The sequence below is a fragment of the Periplaneta americana genome, chromosome 11 (genome assembly GCF_040183065.1).
Source record: "Periplaneta americana isolate PAMFEO1 chromosome 11, P.americana_PAMFEO1_priV1, whole genome shotgun sequence".
NCBI classification, from domain to species: Eukaryota; Metazoa; Arthropoda; class Insecta; order Blattodea; family Blattidae; genus Periplaneta; species Periplaneta americana.
This window is the reverse complement of record NC_091127.1, coordinates 15,552,812-15,577,048: the sequence shown is the minus strand read 5'-3', so window position 1 is coordinate 15,577,048 and position 24,237 is coordinate 15,552,812. Positions and strand designations below refer to the sequence as shown.

At 36.2% G+C, this 24,237-nt stretch overlaps 1 protein-coding gene across 3 annotated transcripts; it reads right to left on the bottom strand.

Annotated features, from left to right (window-relative positions):
- Positions 1–4,118: 4,118 nt before the first annotated feature.
- LOC138708845 (ubiquitin-conjugating enzyme E2 J2-like) lies at positions 4,119–24,204 on the bottom strand. Of its 3 annotated transcripts, XM_069839083.1 has the most exons (7): positions 23,843–24,165; positions 23,460–23,602; positions 23,242–23,367; positions 19,660–19,768; positions 18,261–18,389; positions 7,040–7,233; positions 4,119–6,964 (listed from the first exon to the last, which is right to left on the bottom strand). In XM_069839083.1, exons 2-7 carry the CDS (start codon positions 23,576–23,578, stop codon positions 6,940–6,942), a joined length of 702 nt encoding a protein of 233 aa, XP_069695184.1. In that variant the 5' UTR covers positions 23,579–23,602; positions 23,843–24,165; the 3' UTR covers positions 4,119–6,939. The 3 variants fall into 3 exon arrangements, with proteins under 3 accessions (XP_069695184.1, XP_069695183.1, XP_069695182.1); XM_069839082.1 differs by having other exon boundaries at positions 4,119–7,233; positions 24,054–24,204; XM_069839081.1 differs by having other exon boundaries at positions 4,119–7,233; positions 23,843–24,163.
- Positions 24,205–24,237: the final 33 nt, after the last annotated feature.

Below are 24,237 nucleotides of genomic sequence, written 5' to 3'. Positions count from 1 at the left end.
TATTATTTATAAATAATACTAAATTATATATTAAAAATGGCAGTTAATGTTGACACGATATTTCACTTAGGCCTATAATACCTAACTGTGCGTGATAGACCAACCATATATTTTTTAAAAGAACACCCAAACTCCAGGTTCATCATACACCACTGCTATCATCGTCACTGTTATTACTTGAATATACATCAAAATTCTCTTATGCTTTTCAATGCTGTACTTCTGAGAAATCTTTATTTTGAATCCTGAAAAACTCAAGATCACATTATGTGAATGTCAAACAATAAAATCACAAACTTTGTCACTTATCCTCACGTCCACTGGATCAAATTCACAAGAACTATTTACGGATATATAACAAGCTGCACCTGTCCTTTGTCAGATTCATGGGCACATTACAAGGACAGTTTTTTTTAGTTGGTTATTTAACGATGATGTATCAACTACGAGATTATTTAGCGTCGATGAGATGGGTGATAGCGAGATGAGGCCGAGGATTCGCCATAGATTACCTGGCATTGACCTTACGGTTGGGGAAAACCTCGGAAAAAACCCAACCAGGTAATCAACCCAAGTGGAGATCGAACCCGCGCCCGAGTGAAACTTCAGACTGGCAGGCAAGCACCTTAACCAACTGAGCCACGCTGGTGGCCAGTTTTTTTTTTTCATCTATTTTATTATATACATGACAAAAACTGAACCGAAATGGTCACTTCTGGCAGAGTTGCCAGATGTTCTTGATTTCCCAGGATTGTTCCAGATTTTAATGGTGAGTCCTGGGTCCTAGATTGAGTTATATTTATCCGGAATGTCAAAAAGATCGAATAAATACAATTTTTTGCTCACTTCTATATGATTTTAAAAATTCCTTACACATTTTTTTCAACTCCCTGTCCAACCTATATTCAACATCGTCAACAATGCCGCCTGGCACCTCCTATCAGGGTGTATTGAAATAAAAACTATAATACTGTAATATACAGTATATTAGGTACTATACAATGTCTTTATTCTTTACTGTCTTTGGAAGTTTATTTAAACACTGTATCATGCATTTTTTCTGTATAGATCAATCTGTAATATGACATTATTTTTCCAGACTATCAATAATCCAAAGCAAATTTCATAATCTAGCAAAAATGTAACAAAATTAAAAGTTTAGGCCCTATATAATTGCAAGAAATACATAGAATGAATAGGCTAAAATCAGTTGTATTACAAATTGAATTAATTCAAAATGTGTAGTCATGTTGAGGTATGCAGTATCATCACCTGTCCATGATTCCTGACGAGAGAATCTGGCAATCCTGACTGTAGGTCACAAATTATTACACACGGACTTGCTAAAATTTGAAATAAAGTCATTTGTGTGAAAGGTAGTCAGTCACGAAATTTCAGAAACAGAATCAAAATAAATTTGAGAACAATTAATTATAATATGATGCCTGCTACATACTGTGAACTCAACATACAACAGTGTTAGCGTGATTTCATAGCCTGAACATATGCTTTATGCTCCACAGAAAATGTCAGATCCAAAAATGAGCAGCTTATTTATAATTGGAGACATTTCTTTAGAGATATGTCTGTTGAAAGTAGCATACTTATTTTTTCTGCACCAATTCTAATGAAATGTGCATGAATGAAGCAGGACACTAACAAAAATGTGTACTGCTCTAATTTATCTCATTTTAACGAAAGAATGAATAAAGGAACTAAGAAAGTGAGATGTAATTGTCAATGACAATGCCAGATGCAAAGCCATCATTGCCTTACATGTAATAATTACAGTAAAACTTCGATAAGACGCGCCCGCTTATTACACTATCCCGTGTAATACGCTTTTTTTGTCTGGTCCCTGCACATTTCTTATATGACGCCTTTATAAAATACCCCGTTTGTTGTGCTCAAGTCCCGCATAATACGCTGTTTTTGTGGAATATTTTCGATGTAATTTTCAGCAATGTACTGTACTGTTATTGCAAGTTATCTTGAACTTTCTGAGCGCGGACAGAGGGGCAAAGGGAAGGAAGAGCGTAATGCGGGTGGAGCCAACTGAGTTGTTTGCGCATGCTCCACAGCATAATCTCTTGTCAAGAAACATAGAGCTATTTCCTTCACTGCGTACCAGTAGTGTTACCATGGAGCAGCAACCACAGGGTAGTAATTATGGTGAAATCACACCACCGCGGAGAAAAAGTAATGCTGTTATCCATAGCCGAGACAGAGAAATTATCGCAAATATAATTAAATTAAGCGTTGCGAGGAGGAAAAATTAAACATATATTTGCTGGAACCTCTTGCTAAGGAATATGAGAGAGCAGCTAAATACTCTGGCGAAAGTATTAGTTCCGTGAAGAGAATTAAAAATAATATTGAATTACAACCGAATGAACCTCACACTACTCCGGGAAAGAATATGTATGTAATGTTTAGAAATTATTACTATAATATTTATGTACAATAGTGTGTGTATTGAGAGCGACATAATGAATTACTGTTGCAAGTTATTATTTTCTTATAGTTCTACTAAACATATTATTTCATTCCAGAATTAGACTTGTGTAAAGTTGAAGTGGACGACTTCGATCAACATGTTATTCGGGATACAATCGAAGAATTCTATCGTGTTCAGAAAGTAGTACCTACGATTAAGAAGATAATTCCGAATGGATGATGCCATTGGCGAAATAATTAATTTCGAAACAAGCGATGATGGCAGCAATGATAGGGATATGGATTGTGTATAATAGTAAATTAATGTAAATTCAAATAATAAGCCTGTAAAATATTGTTATAAGAATATGTACGTACATATTAACTGAAGGTGTAAGTCATGCAGGCCTATATAATGTATAGAAGTAGCTGTAGTAACTCCTCCATTGCCGGTCCCCAGCCCGGATGAGAGAGGAGTGTACACACGATTATATTTAAATACTTACTCATTACAGGTTAATTAAAGCTTGCTACGAAACTATGTTCTCCTCTCAAAACCGGAGTATCGGGAGAAGGTGATGTCTGTATTGAACCAAGTTCTTTTACAGTAGAGAGCCGAAAGGTGAAAGAACCAACGTTTTTTGAAAAGAGTCACGCTACCCGAGGGAGGGGCATCCTTGCCGTGTCGTTACGTTGATGAGTACACGCCGTACCGAGCAGTTCCAAAGACAGACTTAGGGGATGTAAGGTTCAAGATAACTTGCAATGACAGTAACAGCAATGAAACATCTTGGTCATTGAACTCACTGGTGCCATTAACCTGAAAAGTATTGGTATTCGACCCTTTACCTGCGCATTTAAACCTTCATACTTCATACCTTAGTATACCCCACCCTCTTGTTATGCTCTCTTATTCGACTCCTTATCTGTGCGCTTAAAGCCTACATACAGTTACAATACCTCACCCTCTTGCTAACCCTCTCTCTCAAACAGCATTCCTCACTCGGCAGTAATAAAATTCTGGAAATTTTTGCTGGGCAGTTTGTTGTCCTTTAGTGTATTGGAGTGTCTGTGAATGTGATTACAATGAGTATTAAACGAAAAGCGCTTTCTGTGTCAGAAAAATTGGAAATCTTACGAAAGTATGATGAGAACAGTAGCCTACTCGTAATCAGAAACAACTCTCTGATTCATTAGGAATCACATCATCGACATTAAGAACGATAAAAAAATCGTGACTCAATCACTACAGCTGTGATGTCGGGAGGATGTAATCGCAGGAAACTGAAGTGTGGTGAACATGAGTACACGCACACGGCAAACAACTATAATGACTTTTTTTTCGAAAGAATTAAGTACAGTACATATTGTAAATGTCTTTGACATACAGTAATTACATAATGGAGTAATACTGTATTATCTTTCATGAATCATGTATTTCAATAACGAAAAATGCTAATAGATACTGTATATAAGTCAAAATTAGTATACCCGCCTAATATGCGGTCCCAGTTAATAAGCGGTTCACACCCGGTCCCTTGAACAGCGTCTTATCGGGGTTTTACTGTACTAACAATTCTGTAGACAACATAATGGTCAACTGAATGGAATAATCAAGTATACCAGTCCTGCACAAATGTGTAGATACTATCTTCGTTGTCTGATCAGTAAGAAACAACAGATATTTAAAATGTCATGTTTTTCATACATATTTACATCAACCGAAATAATCAAAAGAAAATCTTGTCCCTATAAATACATCTTTATTACAAGTTTTGTGCAGAGTCTTCAGAAGCTTTTCAGTTCGCCAATATTAAATCTGGAAATCCTCGTTTTTTCTCAAAAAAAAGTTGTAAGTTAAAAATTCTCAAACACTCAATTCTCGATTTTGTAATGAATACAACGTCACTGAAACTTAGAGATGGGAACTGGAAGATTCGAACAGTCTCTTGAAACTCGATGTCTTCTTCACTACTTACAAAAACATCATCCATCTGCCTTGTTGGATTATCAAGTGAAATGTATTAAAGAGATTCCCTCTCTTTTCTTTGGTTATTTCACTGCTTTTAAAGCAAGAGTGATTGTTAAAAACATAAAATTGTTTAGTCACACGTTAAAAAGTGTTAAAATTTTTAAAAAAGGTATATACCTTGGACAGATAGTCCGTTTCAACGTGATGTTACATCTTCATCAGTGTCTCCTGAACTACTGGTGACCTTGAATTCTGCGATGTGCATTTGTCAGTTCTAGGGGTGGGGGTTTGTTGCTCTTATGGTGGGGACTGGTTGTTTGTGTGTTATGACGTATCATGACGTCGAATAATGTGTGCGTATTGAACTGTAATTGTGTATTAAGTATATGTTGTGGGTATGTTATTGTATGTTTATATATTTCGTATTGTTCTAAGATGTTTAACTGTGAACTTTTTGGTGTGATGTGTAAAATTTCCATATCTGTTTCTATATTATTGTAGTCATGATTATTGTTGATAATGTGTTCTGCGTAATTTGATGTGATGTAGGGTTTGGTTATAGCTTTAATATGTTCATTATATCTTGTGTGAAAGGATCTTCCTGTCTGTACTATGTAAAAATGTGGACAACTATTGCATTTTAGTTTGTAAACTCCAGTTGAATTATATTTATTTGAATGTTTAATGTGATTATTTAGATAACGATAATCAAACGATAATCACCAATTAGGAACAGGATTCTTTGTACATAAAAGAATAAAATCAGCAGTAAAAAAGGTCGAATTTATCAGTGACAGGTTATCGTATTTAGTACTTAAGGGTAGATGGTGCGATATCGTAGTTATAAATGCTCACGCCCCTACAGAAGAGAAAGACGACCATATAAAGGATAGCTTCTATGAGGAATTGGAACATACTTTTGATCATTTGCCTAGATATCACATGAAAGTTTTATTGGGAGATTTCAATGCTAAAGTAGGACAGGAGGATATTTTTAAACCAACAATTGGAAAAGAGAGCCTACACATAAGTAGTAATGACAATGGAGTTAGGTTAGTCAACTTTGCCACACCAAAAAATTTAATTGTCAAGAGTACAACATTTCCCCATAAGGATATACATAAACATACTTGGACTTCTCCAGATGGAATGACACACAACCAAATAGATCACATCTTGATAGATAAACGGAGACATACTAGTAGATGAGAAGTTTAGGAGATGTAGATGGGAAGATAATATTAAAATGGATTTGAGGGGGGTGGGATATGATGGTAGAGACTGGATTAATCTTGCTCAGGATAGGGATCAATGGCGGGCTTATGTGAGGGCGGCAATGAACCTCCGGGTTCCTTAAAAGTCAATAAGTAAGTATTTAGATATTTCTGTGTTTGTTATTTGTTTTGTATGCAGTAGTTCAGGAGACACTGATGAAGACGTAACATCACGTCGAAACAGGCCGTCTGTCCAAGATATATAACTTTTTTTAAAAATTTTAACACTTTTTAATGTGTGACTAAACATTTTTATGTTTTTAACAAACAAAGTGTTAACGTGAACTATAATCAATGACAAGAGTGATTGTTTAGAAGCAAAACATTTCACCTTCCTACTAATGAAAATAAGATAGCAATGTCAAATAAGAGTTTCTTTCACATGAATAAAGAAATTAACAGTTTTATCAAGCAACTATTTATAAACAATAAACGCAATGTAACATAATTTTTGTTTGCTATAAATTCCATAGCATTGTGCAATGAAAGTAACAGTTTTATGAAGCAGCTATTTATAAACAATAAACGCAATGTAACATAATTTTTGTTTGCTATAAATTCCATAGCAATGTGTAATGTGCTACAAAACTAAAGGAATATGTTAACTTTCTTTTATAAAAAGCGAAAAAATATTTCGTGCTGAAGGGAGACAGAAATGGTTGTTTCTTGTAAGTTGCTCTCTTTAGCACTATTTTCACTGCTGGAAATCTGTCTGAAAAGAAAAGAATTTAAAAAAAATTTGATCTGCCTTCATCATCCAGAAAAAAGACGGGAAATGACTGCCTAGTTAACTGAAAGTCAGTTATAATTGCCTCTAGAGGTATGGTCTGTCTTCCTCACTTGGTGATAAAGGTAGACCAAACCTGAAAAATGTCTTTTCCTTTCCCCACATCTTTACAGCTTAAGACAAAGTACAAAGAGAATTTTCTGAGTAAATAAATTAGTTTCTCCTTTGTGTCCTCCACACTGGAACTCAATCACATTTGTAACACTGACATCTCAAACACAAAGCAGCAATGAAGCACCAATAAGGTACAAAACAAAACAAAAAAAAAAAAAAAAAGAAGAAAGAAAAAGAGCTAAATTTAAGCAGAATTTAACGAGTATATATATTCAGTAGATATGCTACAAGTAGAACTGGAAAATAGTTTTTCGTATGCCTCAAACTCGACAATTTGTCACAAGCCACCTCTGTCACTTGCGTGTGTCCTTGCGAAGGTAGCAATCCACTCTGCAATTTGTAGCTAAGTACTTGCCTCATCGGTAGTGACGGACCAGCAGGCTGAAACACACAGTCAGTCAGTTCCCTAAGCAACACAAGACCGTTCACTCAGTAGCTATACTCCGCAGCACATACTTTACAGTGTACGCAAATGCTGCAAATCCTATGATAACGCAGATGTTGGTGATGGCACTGTGCAAGGGACCCTGGTCGTTATGGCCGAACTGGTTCCTCAACAGTGACTGCATGTCATTCGATGTCACCGCCTGCGGGTTGCTTCGGGCAGCTCGCTCTGCCTCTGCTCTTCTCTCGAGTTCAGTCTTGATGCTCTGAAACGTCAACACAACCCAGATACAACAGTGACACCACTGTCCGATAACGTCTGTACAAGGTGGAAGTGAAGTAACCCTGCACCTTTGCAGATCCAATTGTTCATATTGAGTATAACGAAAAAATCTAATACCATATCAGTGGGAAGTTCATAGTAAAAAAAAAAAAACCTCCTGGAAATTTTAACGTCGTCATTGTGGATAATTACTATGCATACGATCTTGATTTCTGTCAATACGAAGTTGATTGCTTGATGGTTGTCAGCCCACTTTGGGGTCTGTGGATATAGAGGGAAAGATTGGACCGGTGTCGGGTGGAGTTCCCGGGTAGCTCAGTTGGTACGTTAAACCAAAGGTCCCGGGTTCGATGCCCGGCCCCAAAACAATTTTTCCCTCGAAATTATTCAAATCAACTTTACAGGGAGTTATACCTGAAATCTTGATTTGCATAATACAAGTCACTGTTCGTTAACAGAAAACCACAATTTAAGTCACACGGAGTTAGTGTGCACTCGAAGTTGGTTGCTTGATGGTTGTCAGCCCACTTTGGGGTCTGTGGATATGGAGGGAAAGATTGGATCGGTGTCGGGTGGAGTTCCCGAGTTCAGTTGGTAGAGCGTTGGTACGTTAAACCAAAGGTCCCGGGTTCGATGCCCGGCCCCGAAACAATTTTTCCCTCGAAATTATTCAAATCAACTTTACAGGGAGTTATACCTGAAATCTTGATTTGCAATTTTTTCTTCCTTTCTCGTATTTCGATAGAATGGACGGTTTTCGTGTAAATTAAATAAGAAGTATTGCAAATTTGTTGTCTGACTAAGAAGACTGTCCCGCACCGTGGCGTTACGGTCTAAGGCATCCCGCCTAGGACTCGTGTTACGGAATGTGCGCTGGTTCGAGTCCTCATGGGGGAAGAAATTTTCTCATGAAATTTCGGCCAGTGTATGGGACTGGTGCCCACCCAGCATCATGATGCACTTGGGGAGCTATGATAGGTAGCGAAATTCGGTTGTGAATACCAGCTATAACGGCTGGGGGGATCATCGTGCTAACCACACGATACCTCCATTCTGGTTGGATGATCGTCCACCTCTGCTTTGGCATGTAAGCGTGAGGCCAGCAGCCAGCTGGTTGGTCTAGGCCCTTCACGGGCTGTAGCGCCATGGATTATTATTATTATTATTATTATTAATATTATTATATATATTACTAAGAAGACTAGATGTGGCAACATTGATCAGCCGTTCTCGCTTGACTTTCTTTCATTAGGAGTAGGGGATAATTTAGTAGTCAAGGTCGTCTTGTCCCAGTATTACGTGATCTTCCGATCTTAAGTGCAGTTTGTATTGCCATTCAACTTAGCATATCGCAACTGGCATGCCGTTTTACGCGTGTATGCAGAGAGGTTTCTGGTAGGATATTAAATATTGCAGATAGTAAACTCAGTGACTTTGAAAGTGTTAGCTAAAACACACGTGTCAAAATATTGTAAATAGTACAGTCATTGTTTGTGAAAGCATCAACTAAAATATTGTAAATAGTAAAGTCAGTGTCTGTGAAAGTGCTAGTTAAAATAGTGTAAATAGTAAAATCAGTTTTGAATAATTTCAAGGAAAAATTTTTCCGGGGCCAGTTATCGATCCCAGGACCCTTCGCTTAGTGTACGGAAGCTCTATCTGACTGAGCTACATTAGGAACTGAGATCGATACCCAGCCCCGGAACAATTTTTCCTTGAAATTATTCAAACCTGCTTTACAGAGAGCTACTACCTGAAAGCCAAATTTGCATAGTAAAATCAGTGTTCATCAAAGTGCTAGTTAAAATATTGTAAATAGTAATATCAGTGTTCGTCAAACTGCTGGTGTTAGTAATACATGGACGGTGCATAAAAGGACCAAAGAACAAAGTGCTGAGACTAGTAAAGTTTAAGAGGGTTAATAACCATGCCACGACAGTATCTACAAATCGCCTGGATTGGCTCACCAAGCGAGTACAGACAAACGCTGGTCTGGCAAGTTCGTTCCATATTGGTCTTATAAGAGGAGGGAAGAAAATTTTACCCAATTTCCTGGAACCTAGTTCGTCTGAAGAAGTCCATCCTAGCATAAAAGGGGTGGCAGGTTGTTCAGGTTAGGTTAGAGCTCACAAATTAGTTTTCAAGTCCATGCACCTCTGTTATGCAAAATGAAACTGACCAATCAGCATTCAGTATGATAGAATTTGAGTCTTCAGTTCAGCAGTACTCATTATCAGCACCAGTTCTTTGTATATAAATTCCACCTAAATGGAACATTCGCTAAAATTAAAATTGTTAATTTTATATGAACTCCTAAACTAGATTTTATAATCCTAAATCTCTTTCTTAGCACCTAGAAATCCGTTCCCTAATTATAACAGTTACATAAATAACCGTTTATGCTAAATATCGTTTCGAATATGGAATGCTATACAAACTTATGCTTAAGATCTGAACTACGTAGGAAATAAAATCATAGACAAGCCCGTTTCAAGTACTTGTTAATTATATTTTGCAACCAATCTTAGTTATTTAACCTTGACTTGCTCCAATTTGACGAAATATTTGTTAAAATGTAATTGAAAATGTCTGGTACATTCAGTGACACTGCGATAGTCCCTTATTAGGAGAATCCCTAATTTCAGAGGTTTATTAATTTGATTTCATTTATATTTAATACATTTATCATTCATTTCTGTAACTAATATTAGTCTCCATGACAGAAGAATGAGATTACTTCGATAATTATGTCTCCTTGTTAATGACGCAAGATCTCCTAAAAGATAACAGTAAGGAGGAGGGGGGGGGGGAAGGAAAATGAACTTCCTGATATGGTATTTAAGTGAAAACACGCAAGAGAAATGTTAACTCATTCACTTCTTTTCTTTTGAGAACACTTTTTCCACTGATATGAAATCTCGATATATTCACTTTTATCATACTTTCATGTTGTATGTTTTATGTATTTTGCAACAATTGAGTTCCTTATCATGTTATCAATGACGATATTTGTAGTTAATGTGAAATATTTTTTTTACATCTGATAATGATGTACACGTTTCTTTAGTAGCATGTATTTGTTTAATAAACACTGCTGTTGTATTTAGAGGATGTTAAATATAAAATTGAGAGGCGTTTCACACTGTTGGCTTTGTTGTTCATATTAGAAGTGTAACAACTTTGAATCATGAGGGTAAAATCATCAATATTTAAAATTTAGAAGAAGTCGAACAGGCTGAGGAAAAATACCCATCAATATAGTTAATGAAAACATATTAAAATTTCTTATTACATCACCTTATGTAACTAATTATTGTGATCGAAAGCAATAATGAAAGAAGTTGAATGTTTTTCATATGTTAGAAGTTTTTTAAAGAAGTTAATTGCCGCCCATTTCACATAACCACTTTCCCCAAGAGTAATTTTACATTTCGCATACACTTCACAGTGTGTGTGTGTGTGTGTGTGTGTGTGTGTTTATATAAATATACACACATACACACACAATATAATATTATTTTATTTCTTCACATGATCTGGAAATTCGCACACTGTTTATAAGAGCAAGGCACAACCTGGAAACTTGCCAGTACAGTATACAGTAGAACTTTGTTATAACGACATCCAAGGGATCTTGAAAATTATATTGCTATAAACGAGTGTCACAGTAACCGAGATTCATATTATCAGTCTAGTGAGGTGGAAAATGAAAAATAATAAACATAATTAGGCTTATTTTAGATTTATGTATTCACTTTTAAGCATAGGATGAACACAATAAAATACATGTACAATTATAAATACAGTATTCTGTTTTAAAACAGTTTGTTCATTACTCACCAAACTTATTTACTGAGGAGTGAAGTAATCAGTCATTTTACTCTGTTGTCTCCTACTTGCCCAATATACACTTTCTAAATTAAATTCTATGTTCGTTATTTCAGTTACAATTTCACTGCTCCTTCTCCTAGCTTCATAGAAATGTTCACAATTCTAATGGCTTCTAAAGTGTCACTCACTTCTTTTAGTGGCCATAATGCGTTAAAATGCTTGCACTTAGTGAAAACTTCCTGTCGAAACTGACCGTATGCAGGTACCATTAATACCGCATGAATTCGGGCAGGTTACAATGGCATGGGGAATCTGCCTGCATTCCAGAGGTCTATGATAGAAGGGAACAGTAAAGGATTTGCCAGATTTCAGCAAAATATTTCTTAAAATACTTTGGTTCTTAGAAAACTGTATTCCAAACTGAGGTTGAAAATGACGTTATATGCGAGGTAAACGCATATACGTTTGTCGTATTAAGCAAGGTAGAAAAGCATATGTCTTATGGGGAATTAGTTGGGACCACAGAATATTTGACGTTATAGGCGAGGTGTCACACAAAACGAGATCGCTATAACCAAGTCCTACTGTATATATTTTTAATAGGTTTATCAACTGTGATGATTATATAGTATATGATAACACCAGCAAAATGGGTCCAGAGTCCAGCATTTGCTCTTAATGTGTTGAGGGAAAAGGCCTCAACCAGGTAACTTGTCCCAACCAGAATCTGAACCCGGGCCTGCTCGTTTCATGGTCAGAAATGCTGTTACTCCACAATGGTGGGTGCCAGTATATTTGCTGATAGTTTGCTACTATCAAACTTAAAATTAAATAGTATTTCAGTCAAAACATATTAGACACCGCCTTTTTGATTGCTATGATATAAATTCTAATACTATCTTACTCACAGAATTACTGACTTACAATTTAACTTAATGTTTACAGACATAATTATGATACACTTCTCTTTTTTCTTACAGATCACGCCCTAACACAGACTATGATGATTACTGCTGCCATTTTGAGCCTTTATATTGCTTCCCTTGTTCTGCATTAAGGACATCACTAGGCTAAATTCTTGCAGCAACGGTAATCAGCAAGTCACTCTGAGACAAGCTATTCAGTATGCCATAGCAGTTGAGAGTTGCATTACTGTTACCATGAGTTAACGAACTTTTGGTTCAGTTTGTTGTCTGCACTGTAATAACCAATTAGACGTGTTTGCAGTGAAAGTGACAAAAAGTGCACGATTAATGAGGAACACTGTGCTTCTAGGAGAAAAGGACTGAAGCATAATTTTCTTGTGAATTCGGATAAACTAATACGTTTAATTGGTAAGTAAACCATTATTTTGAAAGAGTACATTATTCAAAGACATTACGACATAAAACATGCAAACACATAATTATGGTGAATGTAGTGGACAAATGAGTCAAGACAAAGTGCGTGATTTTAAAAGATACCTAACATCTCAACAAAACCTTTTTTTAGGAAATACAGTAAGCGGCTTGGAAGTAACTGTGAAAGCAAGTTATGTTGTCTCCAAGATACTAAAAAAAACTGAAGCCAATCAAAGATGTATGTATGTATGTATTTATTCACACCGCAAATGGGTATATACCCGGCAGATGGCAGATTGTTGAAGGAATGATTGAACAATGTTGCCAACATATTTCCCGATAAAAAAAATTCTTTGTTTCTAAAGTCAGTCTTAATCATATGGCATGGCAACTGATGTTGAGGAAACTTTAAAAAGAGTTGTTCTGAATTTAAGTGGTTTTCATAATTCATAAAGTTATACAAATATTAACTGAACAATGCTAGAGAAACTTTATTTACACATATAACCTCTAAGAAACAAAGAGAGAGTTTTGAATTTCAACTAGTAATTCCATGTTACAAACTGACAGCATGACACAATATACTACTTCAAGTGAATGGATGATAGGGACAGGCTATGGTTTGGATAAAAAATGTAGTTCATGGAAGAAAGTAAACACTTGAACCATGTTTAAATTGTATATTATATCTTATTTAACGACGTTTGCAACTGCTGAAGTTATATCAGCATTGTCAGTGTGTCAGAATTTTGTCCTGCAGGAGTTCTTTTACAGGCCAGTAAATCTACTGACATGAGCCTATTGCACACTTAAATGCCACTGACCTGGGCCAGAATCGAACCTGCAACTTTGAGCATAGAAAGCCAGCACTCTACTGAGGAGAAAAATCATGTTAAAATTGCAGCCATGCACTACACAGTTGATTAAGATATGCAGGGAGTTAAGTATTATGTGGGAGCCTTTGGGAAATAGACTGACACAGAAAAAGCAAAGAAGCTAATGTAAATATACAGTCAGTTCAATTAGACTGACAGGTCCTTTTTATTTCATGTTGTTTAGTTCCTGCAATAGTGATTTAAATCAGTAGCATCTACTCATTCCATGTATTGTGGGTCCCTATCACCACGGCATGGCGCGTCCTCAGGTTGCGAATCGAGGAGACGGCCTCCAGATATGGAGGGTAGCTGTGAATATATTGAATAAGCAGTTGTGGACAGCCGATGAGGGGTGGTCCTCCAGCTTGGGGGTTGGGCGAAGGGCTAACAACCCATCACCATAAAAAAAAAGCTTGTTACGAATCCTTCAAATAAGCTGCACGCATTGTATTCTTCACCTGACATAATTAGGAACATTAAATCCAGACGTTTGAGATGGGCAGGGCATGTAGAACGTATGGGCGAATCCAGAAATGCATATAGTGTGTTAGTTGGGAGGCCGGAGGGAAAAAGACCTTTAGAGAGGCCGAGACGTAGATGGGAAGATAATATTAAAATGGATTTGAGGGAGGTGGGATATGATGATAGAGAATGGATTAATCTTGCTCAGGATAGGGACCAATGGTGGGCTTATGTGAGGGCGGCAATGAACTTCCGGGTTCCTTAAAAGCCAGTAAGTAAGTAATACAAATATTAACTGAACAATGCTAGAGAAACTTTATTTACACATATAACCTCTAAGAAACAAAGAGAGAGTTTTGAATTTCAACTAATAATTCCATGTTACAAACTGACAGCATGACAAAATATAAAATACTTCAAGTGGATGGATGATAGTAACAGGCGATGGTTTGGATAGAAAATGTAGTTTGTGGAAGAAAGTATTGAACCATGTTTAAATTATAAATTAGGCCTATATTTTATTTAACGATGCTCGCAACTGCTGAGGTTATATCAGCGTTGACGATGTGCCAGAATTCTGTCCCGCAGTTCTTTTATAGGCCGTAAATCTACTGACATGAGCCTGTCGCACACTTAAATGCCATCGACCTGGGCCGGGATCGAACCCGCAACCTCGGGCATAGAAAGCCAGCACTCTACTGACTGCGCCACCCAGGTCGGCTTGAATCATGTTAAAATGGTAGCCATGCACTACACAATTGATTAAGATATGCAGGGAGTTAACTATTATGTGGGAAGCCTTTGGGAAATTTTCAGAGGACACAGAAAAAGCAAAGAAGCTAATGTAAATATACAGTCAGTTCAATTAGACTGGCAGGTCCTTTTTATTTCACGTGGTTTAGTTACTCCAATAGTGAGTCATTTAAATCAGTAGCATCTACTCATTATAATACATTACACGGTCTATTTATTCCCCAACCTCAATCTGATGCATTTTTACGCACGAGACGTTTAAGAGCAGCTGTATACGCAACTTGACAAAATTCAAATTCTTCGCCAGCAAGTTGAAGAAGGATGTCGGCAGCAGTGGCGTAGCATAAAATTTTGAGCAGGGGAAGCTAACTCCAGTTGACTTTCATGCAATATGAGAAAACGTATTACAAAAATACAGTCTTAAAATAAATAGTAGTCAATTTCAAGTCAGCAGTTGAAGAATGGTTGGAACATCGTAAGTAACACCAATAAGGCATGACCTCAAATGGTACGTAATAAAATATGATTTCATGGTTTACACATATCTCTTAATAGACACGTATACATATAACATTAGCTCACTCCCTGTCATACTTACAGAAATCACAATATTAGTATCATTACGTAAGTATGCGTCTGTCTTTTAGTTGTGTCCTTCATTGACAGCAAGGGAGTCGGTCATTTGTTTTTTAAATCACACTTTTGTTCGTAAGTCAGTCTTGATAATACAATTGTCCTAAAAAATTCAAGTAAATTAGTGTCAGGAACTGTTATTTCGCTCATTATTTATTATATCAGCCACAATGCACACTAACACTTCAACTGAACACAACTGACGAAAAGGGATAACTCGGAAACTAGTTATTTTAAATGTTAAAGCTAGCTTCCTGCGAGCCTTGCGACCAGGGTAGTTTAAAAGGAATGGAAAATCTGCGTGGTGGGTTACACCGAAGAAACCAGTCTGCTTGGAAGCTGGTGTGTGCAGGCTTCTTGTTTACTGCTGCATCACAAATAATCCTGAGCTGCCGCATCACAATATTTAACGCGGAAATATAAATTCTATTAAAATTAATAAATAATTTTCTCCATAAACTGCAGGTTTATTATGAAGTTATTATTAACTGGGGAAGCTAAGCTTTTTAGCTTACACTGACGCTACGCCACTGGTCGACAGACACAACAGACACTTGAAATATGGGCGAGAGTAAGACAGTGTATGATGCAATGCTGAGAAACCTTTATTAGAACTCGTGGTGGCCATTTTGAGCATGCATGTAGTATTCTGCCTGCGTGGACTTTGTAACCAAAGGTGTAAAAATGTTTTTTTTTTTTTTAAGTTGGTTATTTAACGACGCTGTATCAACTACTAAGTTATTTAGCGTTGATGAGATCGGTGATAGCGGGATGGTATTTGACGATATGAGGCCGAGGATTCGCCATAGATTACCTGGCATTCACCTTACGGTTGGGGAAAACCTCGGAAAAAACCCAACCAGGTAATCAGCCCAAGCGGGGATCGAACCCATGCCCGAGCACAACTTCAGACCGGCAGGCAAGCGCGTTAAACGACTGAGCCACGTCGATGACTAGAAATAATGTAATAGGCAGACTGAAGAGGGTTGAAATACATTAAAATCTCCATCCCTCAGTCACTGCAGTAGGGTTGCCAGGAAAAAAAAAGTGCGCGGGGTATTCGAGAAAATACGGTAATTATTTTCTTCCAGAAAATCGGAAAACAAAATGGTGTTTTCTTAATATTTACTGCTGCTCTCTTTGAATATGGCTTACTTAACACAACAAGCTGTTAACACAAATTCTAGTTTCGTAAGAAATTTGTAATTATCTATATCAGTACTCAATTGAAGCATGAAGAGATTTATGGAACTCTACCACACAGACTCAAGTTGAGACATGCTAGCCCTCCATCACAATCCTCTTTTAAGGTCAGGTATTCTCTCAGATAAACACAGTACTTCTTGTAGCTGCATCCCAATGAGAAGTTATTAACCGCTGATAAGCTCAAAGCTGTTTCGCAAAATAAATGTAATACTATTTAACCTAAAAACATTGCCTGTGGCAATGCATAAAAACATTATGAGAAAAGAAGGCAAAAGAGACTATTTGCTTTTTTCACACGCTCATCAAATCAGAATTTTATTCAACACAATACTCTTTTTTTTTTTAGTGTGATATTACTTAAACACTTTTAATTGCCAGTATTATTAGTCAGCAATGGCAAAGAATTTAATAGGACTCTGTTCAGATAAGTAGGGAAGGACGAGAGATCTGAGAATGCGGTATATTTAAAGACACTGTCTTAACAGGAAGCATATAGAAATGCTAATATAGGTGCTAACATTGTTAAAAAATGGCTTAATTCCAACTTCCTTTCTTTAAATATATCTAAATCAACTTTAGTTCCTTTTTCGTTAACAGCTGCCAGTGTTAAAAATTTTAAATTTAGCGATGAATATAGACTAATAATACACAGTGAAAATGGTTTAGATCCCAAAAGTTGTAAATGTCCACCATTGAAAGAAGCCACGCATGTCAAATATCTGGGTATCATTATTGATCAGAATTTAAAATGGCCTCACCACATTACTTATCTTTGTAAGAGGCTTCGTAAAACAATTTATAAATTCGTTAATCTTCGATGCTACTTACCCATTAGAGTTCTACGAAATGTTTATTTGGCCATTATTCAGTCTATCATTCAATATGGTATAATTGTTTGGGGTGGAAGTACAAAAATTAATCTTAGTCCGTTAAATTTACTACAAAAACGAATAATTAAAATTTGTTTGAAGAAACGTTTCGATTATCCAACTAAATTAATTTATTCTGAATTTAATGTATTTAATATTGAACAAATTTATAAGTATATGCTGTTAAAATTTTATCATAAAAATCGTAATAAGTTTGTATTACAGACACACAATTATGACACAAGACGAAATATTAATTCAACATTAGTAGAACCTAAATGTCTCACATCTGCTGGTCTAAAGCATAGCATTAATTTTGGCTCTCGGTTGTACAATGCTTTAACTAAATTACACCCAGAATTTCTAACATGTAACCCACTAACATATAACAAGAAAATTAGAAACGTGTTAATATCTTCAATTTGATTAAATAAATTTATAGCCTATGTGTATGAATTAATCAACCTATATTATATTTGTATTCTATAATTTTGAAATATATATTAGTCCTACTTTTCACGTGCGATATTATTCTTCTCTAGTGTTAATATTATATTATATAATTCCATTGCCGCTGTAATTATATTTTAGTTCCTATTTTATTTTACTTATTTATTATTATTATTGTTATTATTTTTTATTTTAATATTATATCTGAACTGCGACCGAGCACGAGCGCTGCTCATTCGGTCTCAAATTTTGTTAATACTATTGTATCTTCTTTTTATATTGCTTGTATTATTTTATTTCTATTTCTCTTGTTTGTTTTGTAATTATATTCTTTATTCTGTATATTTAAATTTAAATAAATAAATTATAATGCACCAGTAACATATGGATGTAATGATTAAAAATTATGCTGTATATCAAGTTAACATGCTACCTACCACACGGATGATGTATGCAGTCAATACATCAATAAAAATAAGTGGTTTTCCTTTTTAATTCCTTCTCCATTCTGGAGAGCTTTCTGCTCGTTCATAATTGCAATACTGCTCAGAAATGAAAAGAATGAGTTAATACTCAAACTGAGCTACTCACAGTCACCAGGTCGGGAAACAGCTCGCAGAACACCTTGTCCCGAAGGTTGAACTCCAAGCTCTGGCCAGCCAGTTGCCGCTTCTCGTATTCCGAGGACTCTATGCTTCCCAGTGTTGGGCTCTTCTCAATCTGACAACACAAAGGAAATGTTTTTACTAATTAACTGTTGTATTTCATCTGGAATTATCAGGACATCCAACATTTTGGTTGTCTTAAAAAAGAAAGGAACAACTGGATAATACACACGGTAGACCAACATCGGTAGTCGACATTACTTACTGGACACTAGTCACCGAGCCGTGTCAAACAAAAGAAAATCGAAATGGTGGTAATAACATTCGCGACTATAGCCCAGTTCAGACGGTGCGTGTTTCTGTGATGGATTCCAAGGTGGCTGCGCGGATGGGTAGCCTGCGTGCTCACTTGCCGGAAGTAATGCGCTCTGGTGGCTCCGTGGATGGCTAGCTTGCTGGATTTCGAGGGTAGGTTCCTTGCTATTTTTCGTGATGGGTTGCAGGCTGGATCCAAAGATAATCATATAATATCAACACTGAAACCATGTCGCCATGTTCGTTGTTTTCCAACTAAACCTGTTTTTTTTCTATATTCTTTAGTTTCTAAGAAACAATAATTAAATATCGGACTTCAGCTGTTTTGCACTTAGGGCATAATTACTTTATTGCGACATTTACTACTGTTAATGTAGGACTTTAGTTGTTTTCCACTCACGGTTTAGTTTCTTTTTGACCAAGAGTGTTGGCAACAGATTAAACAGTAGATGATTTTCCAATTTGAACTGTGAAAAGAGCCAGCTCCGTGTGAACAACTACCATCACCGTAGGCAACATGGGAGCCAGCAAGTGAGCACGCAGGGCACCCATCAGCGCAGCCACCTTGGAATCCATCACAGAAACACGCACCATCTGAACCGGGCTTATATTCTTAAATAATTCACTCCAATAGTCAAGTGCAAGGTTTATGCAGTACAATGGCGGTGTTTTGAATACACCAAAGGAAAATGCACATGCAGTAAGATCTTAAAGTACGTTATCACAACGAAATAAAGGGGGAAAGTTCCTACCATTACTTCTTCCGCATGATGAAGTTGTAAACATTTATTATGTGATTGTGCATACTACTGCGCTGTTATATTTTTTTACGACTACATAACTTTTATTTTCAGTATGAAACATTAATTATCTCACTGTGCATAGCATTGTACATTGCGACATTTTTAAGACTTTATTATTTCCTTTGCAATATGGTTTCAGTGCAAGTGTATAATACAAACCTGCACCTGCTTCAATTCTATTTAATAACCCTTGACTCACATGAAATATGGAGTAATTTTCTACAGGGCTGAGCAAAACGATACCTGAACAGAAATTTGGTAACTCACCATGAAGCTGAGTAGTCCTGTCAGAATTGTGGAAACACTCCAAGCAGGATTCCAAGTGTCTGGATGGAAATCACTAATTGACAGACAAAGACGTGTATTGGTCTTGAACCTGCAAGCACACAAAATAAAACTTCCTGAAATTAACATCTACATAATTCTAAAACGGGCAACATTTCCAATAAAATATATAAATTTCAGCTCCACTAACAAATATCAGTCATGCGATTTTCATTCCTTACAGAAAAGTTTTGTGTCTAATTATATTATTGTACATACAAAATAGAAATCTGGGGTAATGATCTATAATATTCAGTTCACTGACAAAATTAAATCTAAATTTTGCAAGAAATTTCAACAATTCTGTGGAATGCTTCTAACCTAGCTTCTAAATTCCAAATGAGAGATAGATAGTATTATGAGTAAAAGGTAAAAAAGGTAAAGGTATCCCCATAATATGCCATGAAGGCACTTGGGGGGCATGGAGGTAGAGCCCCACGGTTTCCATGACCTCGGCACTAGAATGAGGTGGTGTGGTCGGCAACATGCTCTGACCGCCTTTTACCCCCGGGAAAGACCCGGTACTCAATTTTATAGGAGGCTGAGTGAACCTCGGGGCCGTTCTGAAAGTTTGGCAATGAGAAAAAATTCTGTCACCACCTGGGAGTATGATACTAAAAGGAAAATACAATTTTTACGTCACATTACTGCTGAGGAAGATAAAGCCTTACTCACTTACAAATGGCTTTTAAAGAATCCGGAGGTTCATTGTTGCCCTCACATAAGCCAGCCATTGATCTCTATCCTGAGCAAGATTAATCCAGCCCCTACTATCATATCTCACCTCCATCAAATCCATTTTAATATTATCCTCTCATCTACATCTCGGCCTCCCCAAAGATCTTTCTCCCTCCAGCCTCCCAACTATCGCTCTATATGCATTTCTGGATTCGTCCATATGTGCTACATGCCCTGCCCATCTGGATTTAATGTTCCTAATTATGTCAGGTGCAGAATACAATGCGTGCAGTTCTGTGTTATATAACTTTCGGAAATTTGCATTATGCAATAATAAAGGAATATGCAAAATTTCTTTACTTTATCTCAAATAGTTTCTGAGAAAATGTTCTTTATTTATTGAAAATTGGGTATTGTGGATAACAAGTCGTAAAGTTTGAATATGCATGCCATGATTATTTTATGTGACCCACAATAGCAACAATGGGCACTGGTTATAGCACACGAAAGAATTGATAAATCAATTACTCTAAATCCTGAAGAAAAATCATTTTTATAAATCAAAGAAGCTAAGTAGGCCTAACTAGTACATAGAGAAGGAGCCTTGCACTTAACAAACCACGGCTTTTTAAATTTTAAAATCCATTTAGACTAACATTTGGGCCATAAAATTTTGTGGAAAGATTCCCAACACTATGTAATATTTTTTAGGCTAGTTCGTAGAAAATGTGGTTTTTGGTCAGTCTGGACCTACATCTTCCCTTAAAATGTAGGCCATATTCGGAATTTTCTGATAACCCTATATCATCCTTTCGTCTATCTTCTTTGTCAATTTGAACCTCCACATACTCAAATTCTTCACATACCTTAATACTACCTATCTGATCTTCCACTCTTAAATTCTCAGTTTATGTTCCAATCCCATATAAAATGTACTACCTAAATTTACTTTCAAATCCCATTTATCATATCCTTCCAACAATTTTCCCAATATAAATTCCATGCCTTCATAATGTTGCGCAATTACCACCTGATCGTCTGCAAATAATATAGATATAATGATCCTTTTCCAATGGTACAGTATTCCCATTTCTAAACATTTTTTTATTCAATTTGATAATTCTCTCTATAGATGTATTACAATTCATGTTTTGGAATATGTATTATATGACTTTCTTGTGATAAATTCTATCGTACCTGGTTTACATGTTTCGACCTTTTATGGGTCATCCTCAGAACTGGTCGTTGTTGGTCTTGGTGCCTCTTATTTTGTTTCCTGTGAGAGTGCGTTCGTGTGGTGTAATGTAGAGTCACAAGAAAGGCATATAATACATATTCCAAAGTGATACAGTGTTAAAAGTTGTGTAATCAAGATGTACAAATAATGTTGTTGTTTTCTAATTCCAGGTGTTCGACAATAAAGTCATTTGACCTCTTGCACTCCAATATTTTTCAAAGATATTATCATGGTCAGCCACTGAAGCACAGATTTTGAGGTGTTCCAAATCCATTTCTCGGTTTGAGTTGCACAATGGGCAGTTAGGGGACTGATATATTCCAATTCTATGCAGGTGTTTGGCCAAACAGTCATGGCCTGTTGCCAATCTAAATGCAGCTACAGACGATTTTCGTGGTAAATCGGGAATTAACTGTGGATTTTGATGCAGAGAGTTCCATTTTTTCCCTTGGGATTGTGTTATCAAATTTTGTTTGTTGAAGTCTAAGTATGTAGATTTAATAAATCTTTTCACAGAGTAATATGTAGATTCAGTAACAGGTCTGTAAGTAGCAGTGCTGCCCTTCTTTGCTAAAGCATCTGCATTCTCGTTTCCCAGGATTCCACAGTGGGATGTTATCCATTGGAATACAATTCTTTTATTGAGTGATATTAATTGAGAGAGCATTTTAGTTATTTCTGCTGTTTGAGATGAAGGTGTGTGTTTAGAGACTATTGATAGAATAGCTGCTTTGAAGTCTGATAATATAACTGCATTTTTAAATTTACTGATGTGGCATAGAAGATTCCTGAGACTGTCACTTATTGCAATGATTTCTCCACCAAAACTTGTTGTTCCAACATCATATTTAGTAGTCCACTATCACTATTACCCATACTAATCTCCTGTTGCTCTTATTAAAAAGCGGAGGTAAACAATTGCTGATGTAGTCCCTAGTCCCAAGCCTCCAACACCCACTGTCTAGAAATTTGCACCTGGATCTCTCGAACAAACTTAAGTAGCCTACTTAATTATATGTTTCATCAGCATGTGCCATTGTAGTGGTGACAGGCTTACATCCATTCATTATTAGCCTACGTATAGGTGAATAGTTCTAGGTTATTTTATGGAAAGTATTGGGTGCCAGTAAGTAAAACCACGGACTTAGTACTCTGTACTAATCGTAATACGCAATTGTTAAAGAAAAAAAATGGTGTTTCCTTTGGTTCAGTTCTTCTGTAGAATTACCATACCGTACCTAGGGTTGCCAACCCTCCCGTATTTCCCGGGATCTCCCGTATTTGCCCCTAATTTTTAAGTCTCCCGGCTCCCATATTATTCTTCTCTTACAGCATTTTTCTCTCTTATTTTTGCATAATGTAAAATTGTTTTTGCCGTGAATAATGATTGATTATAGGTTATGATGAATTCCGTAACTTATTTTCTTAAAAAAAAATTGGCAACCCTAACCGTATCTGCAAAGCTATAAAATCGACAGACATTTGTGAACAAGAAATACTCATTCTACACCTAAGCCACTGCCAGAAGAAAGACCAGAAATGTCAAAAGACAATCTGGTAGCATTAGAAAAAAAATTCTATTATATTTTAAAGAGAATGTAAGTACTTACCTTCCATTTGGAGTAATCATATATATGCTAGGAGGTTTAAAAGGAAACTCTCGTGGGAATACAAGCTTTCCATGATACAATCCTCCATCATAGGGAGTACTTTCTGGACCTGTGACAACATAGTGCCTGTAACATAAAAATGAACAAGTTACAACACATATTTGGACATTACAGGCCTACCTTCTCACATGCAACAAGAGTATTACAAAAATTCTTACCATTCCAAGATATTTGCTGGCAAGGGTTCTGCTACAACATAGGGAACTGGATCCTTCTTTAGTCTCAAATAATCCTGTTTTAGTCGTGCAGTCGCACTGTTAGTTTTTCGCGTGGTCATTCTTGTTCCGTTAACTTTTCATTACTGAAATAAAGGGGTAAATGATCTTAAGTTGTTGAACATGTATAACATGAATCCATTATATTCTTAATATTGAGCACACAAATTTGTCAAACTTAAATTTTACAACTTTTATATTAAGCCTATACCATGTGTTACAACATAAAATGTCATTTAAGTGCAACCGATGACGGAATGTCATTTCAGTGCCAACTTTCTGAAAGTCTATGCAAATATGGTAACTTCAAACTATAAATGACTTACCAGTTACCAATGACGCAGTGTTAACTTAGTAACTGTAATCAACATGCTCAGCTTTCAAAGAATAAAAATGTACCACATAATATGCAAGAACTTATATAGTTAATTCCAATGTCTACTCCCAACTTCAAGGTTACGTATAAAAATTAAATTCATGCGATTCACAAAAATATTACAAGCATTTAACCACGTAAAATAAATAACTAGCACTCACGAAAAAAATTTTAAACTCCACACTGAATCCAATTAATAATGCATTTGTACGATTTTATGAAAGAGAGAAATTACAAATTCCGGAAGCTAGAATGTGGAACACAAACGTCATCTACCGAGCGTTTCCAACATAATACTGACCCACAATTAAAAATAAACAGTAAGAAAGTATTATTATTGCACAA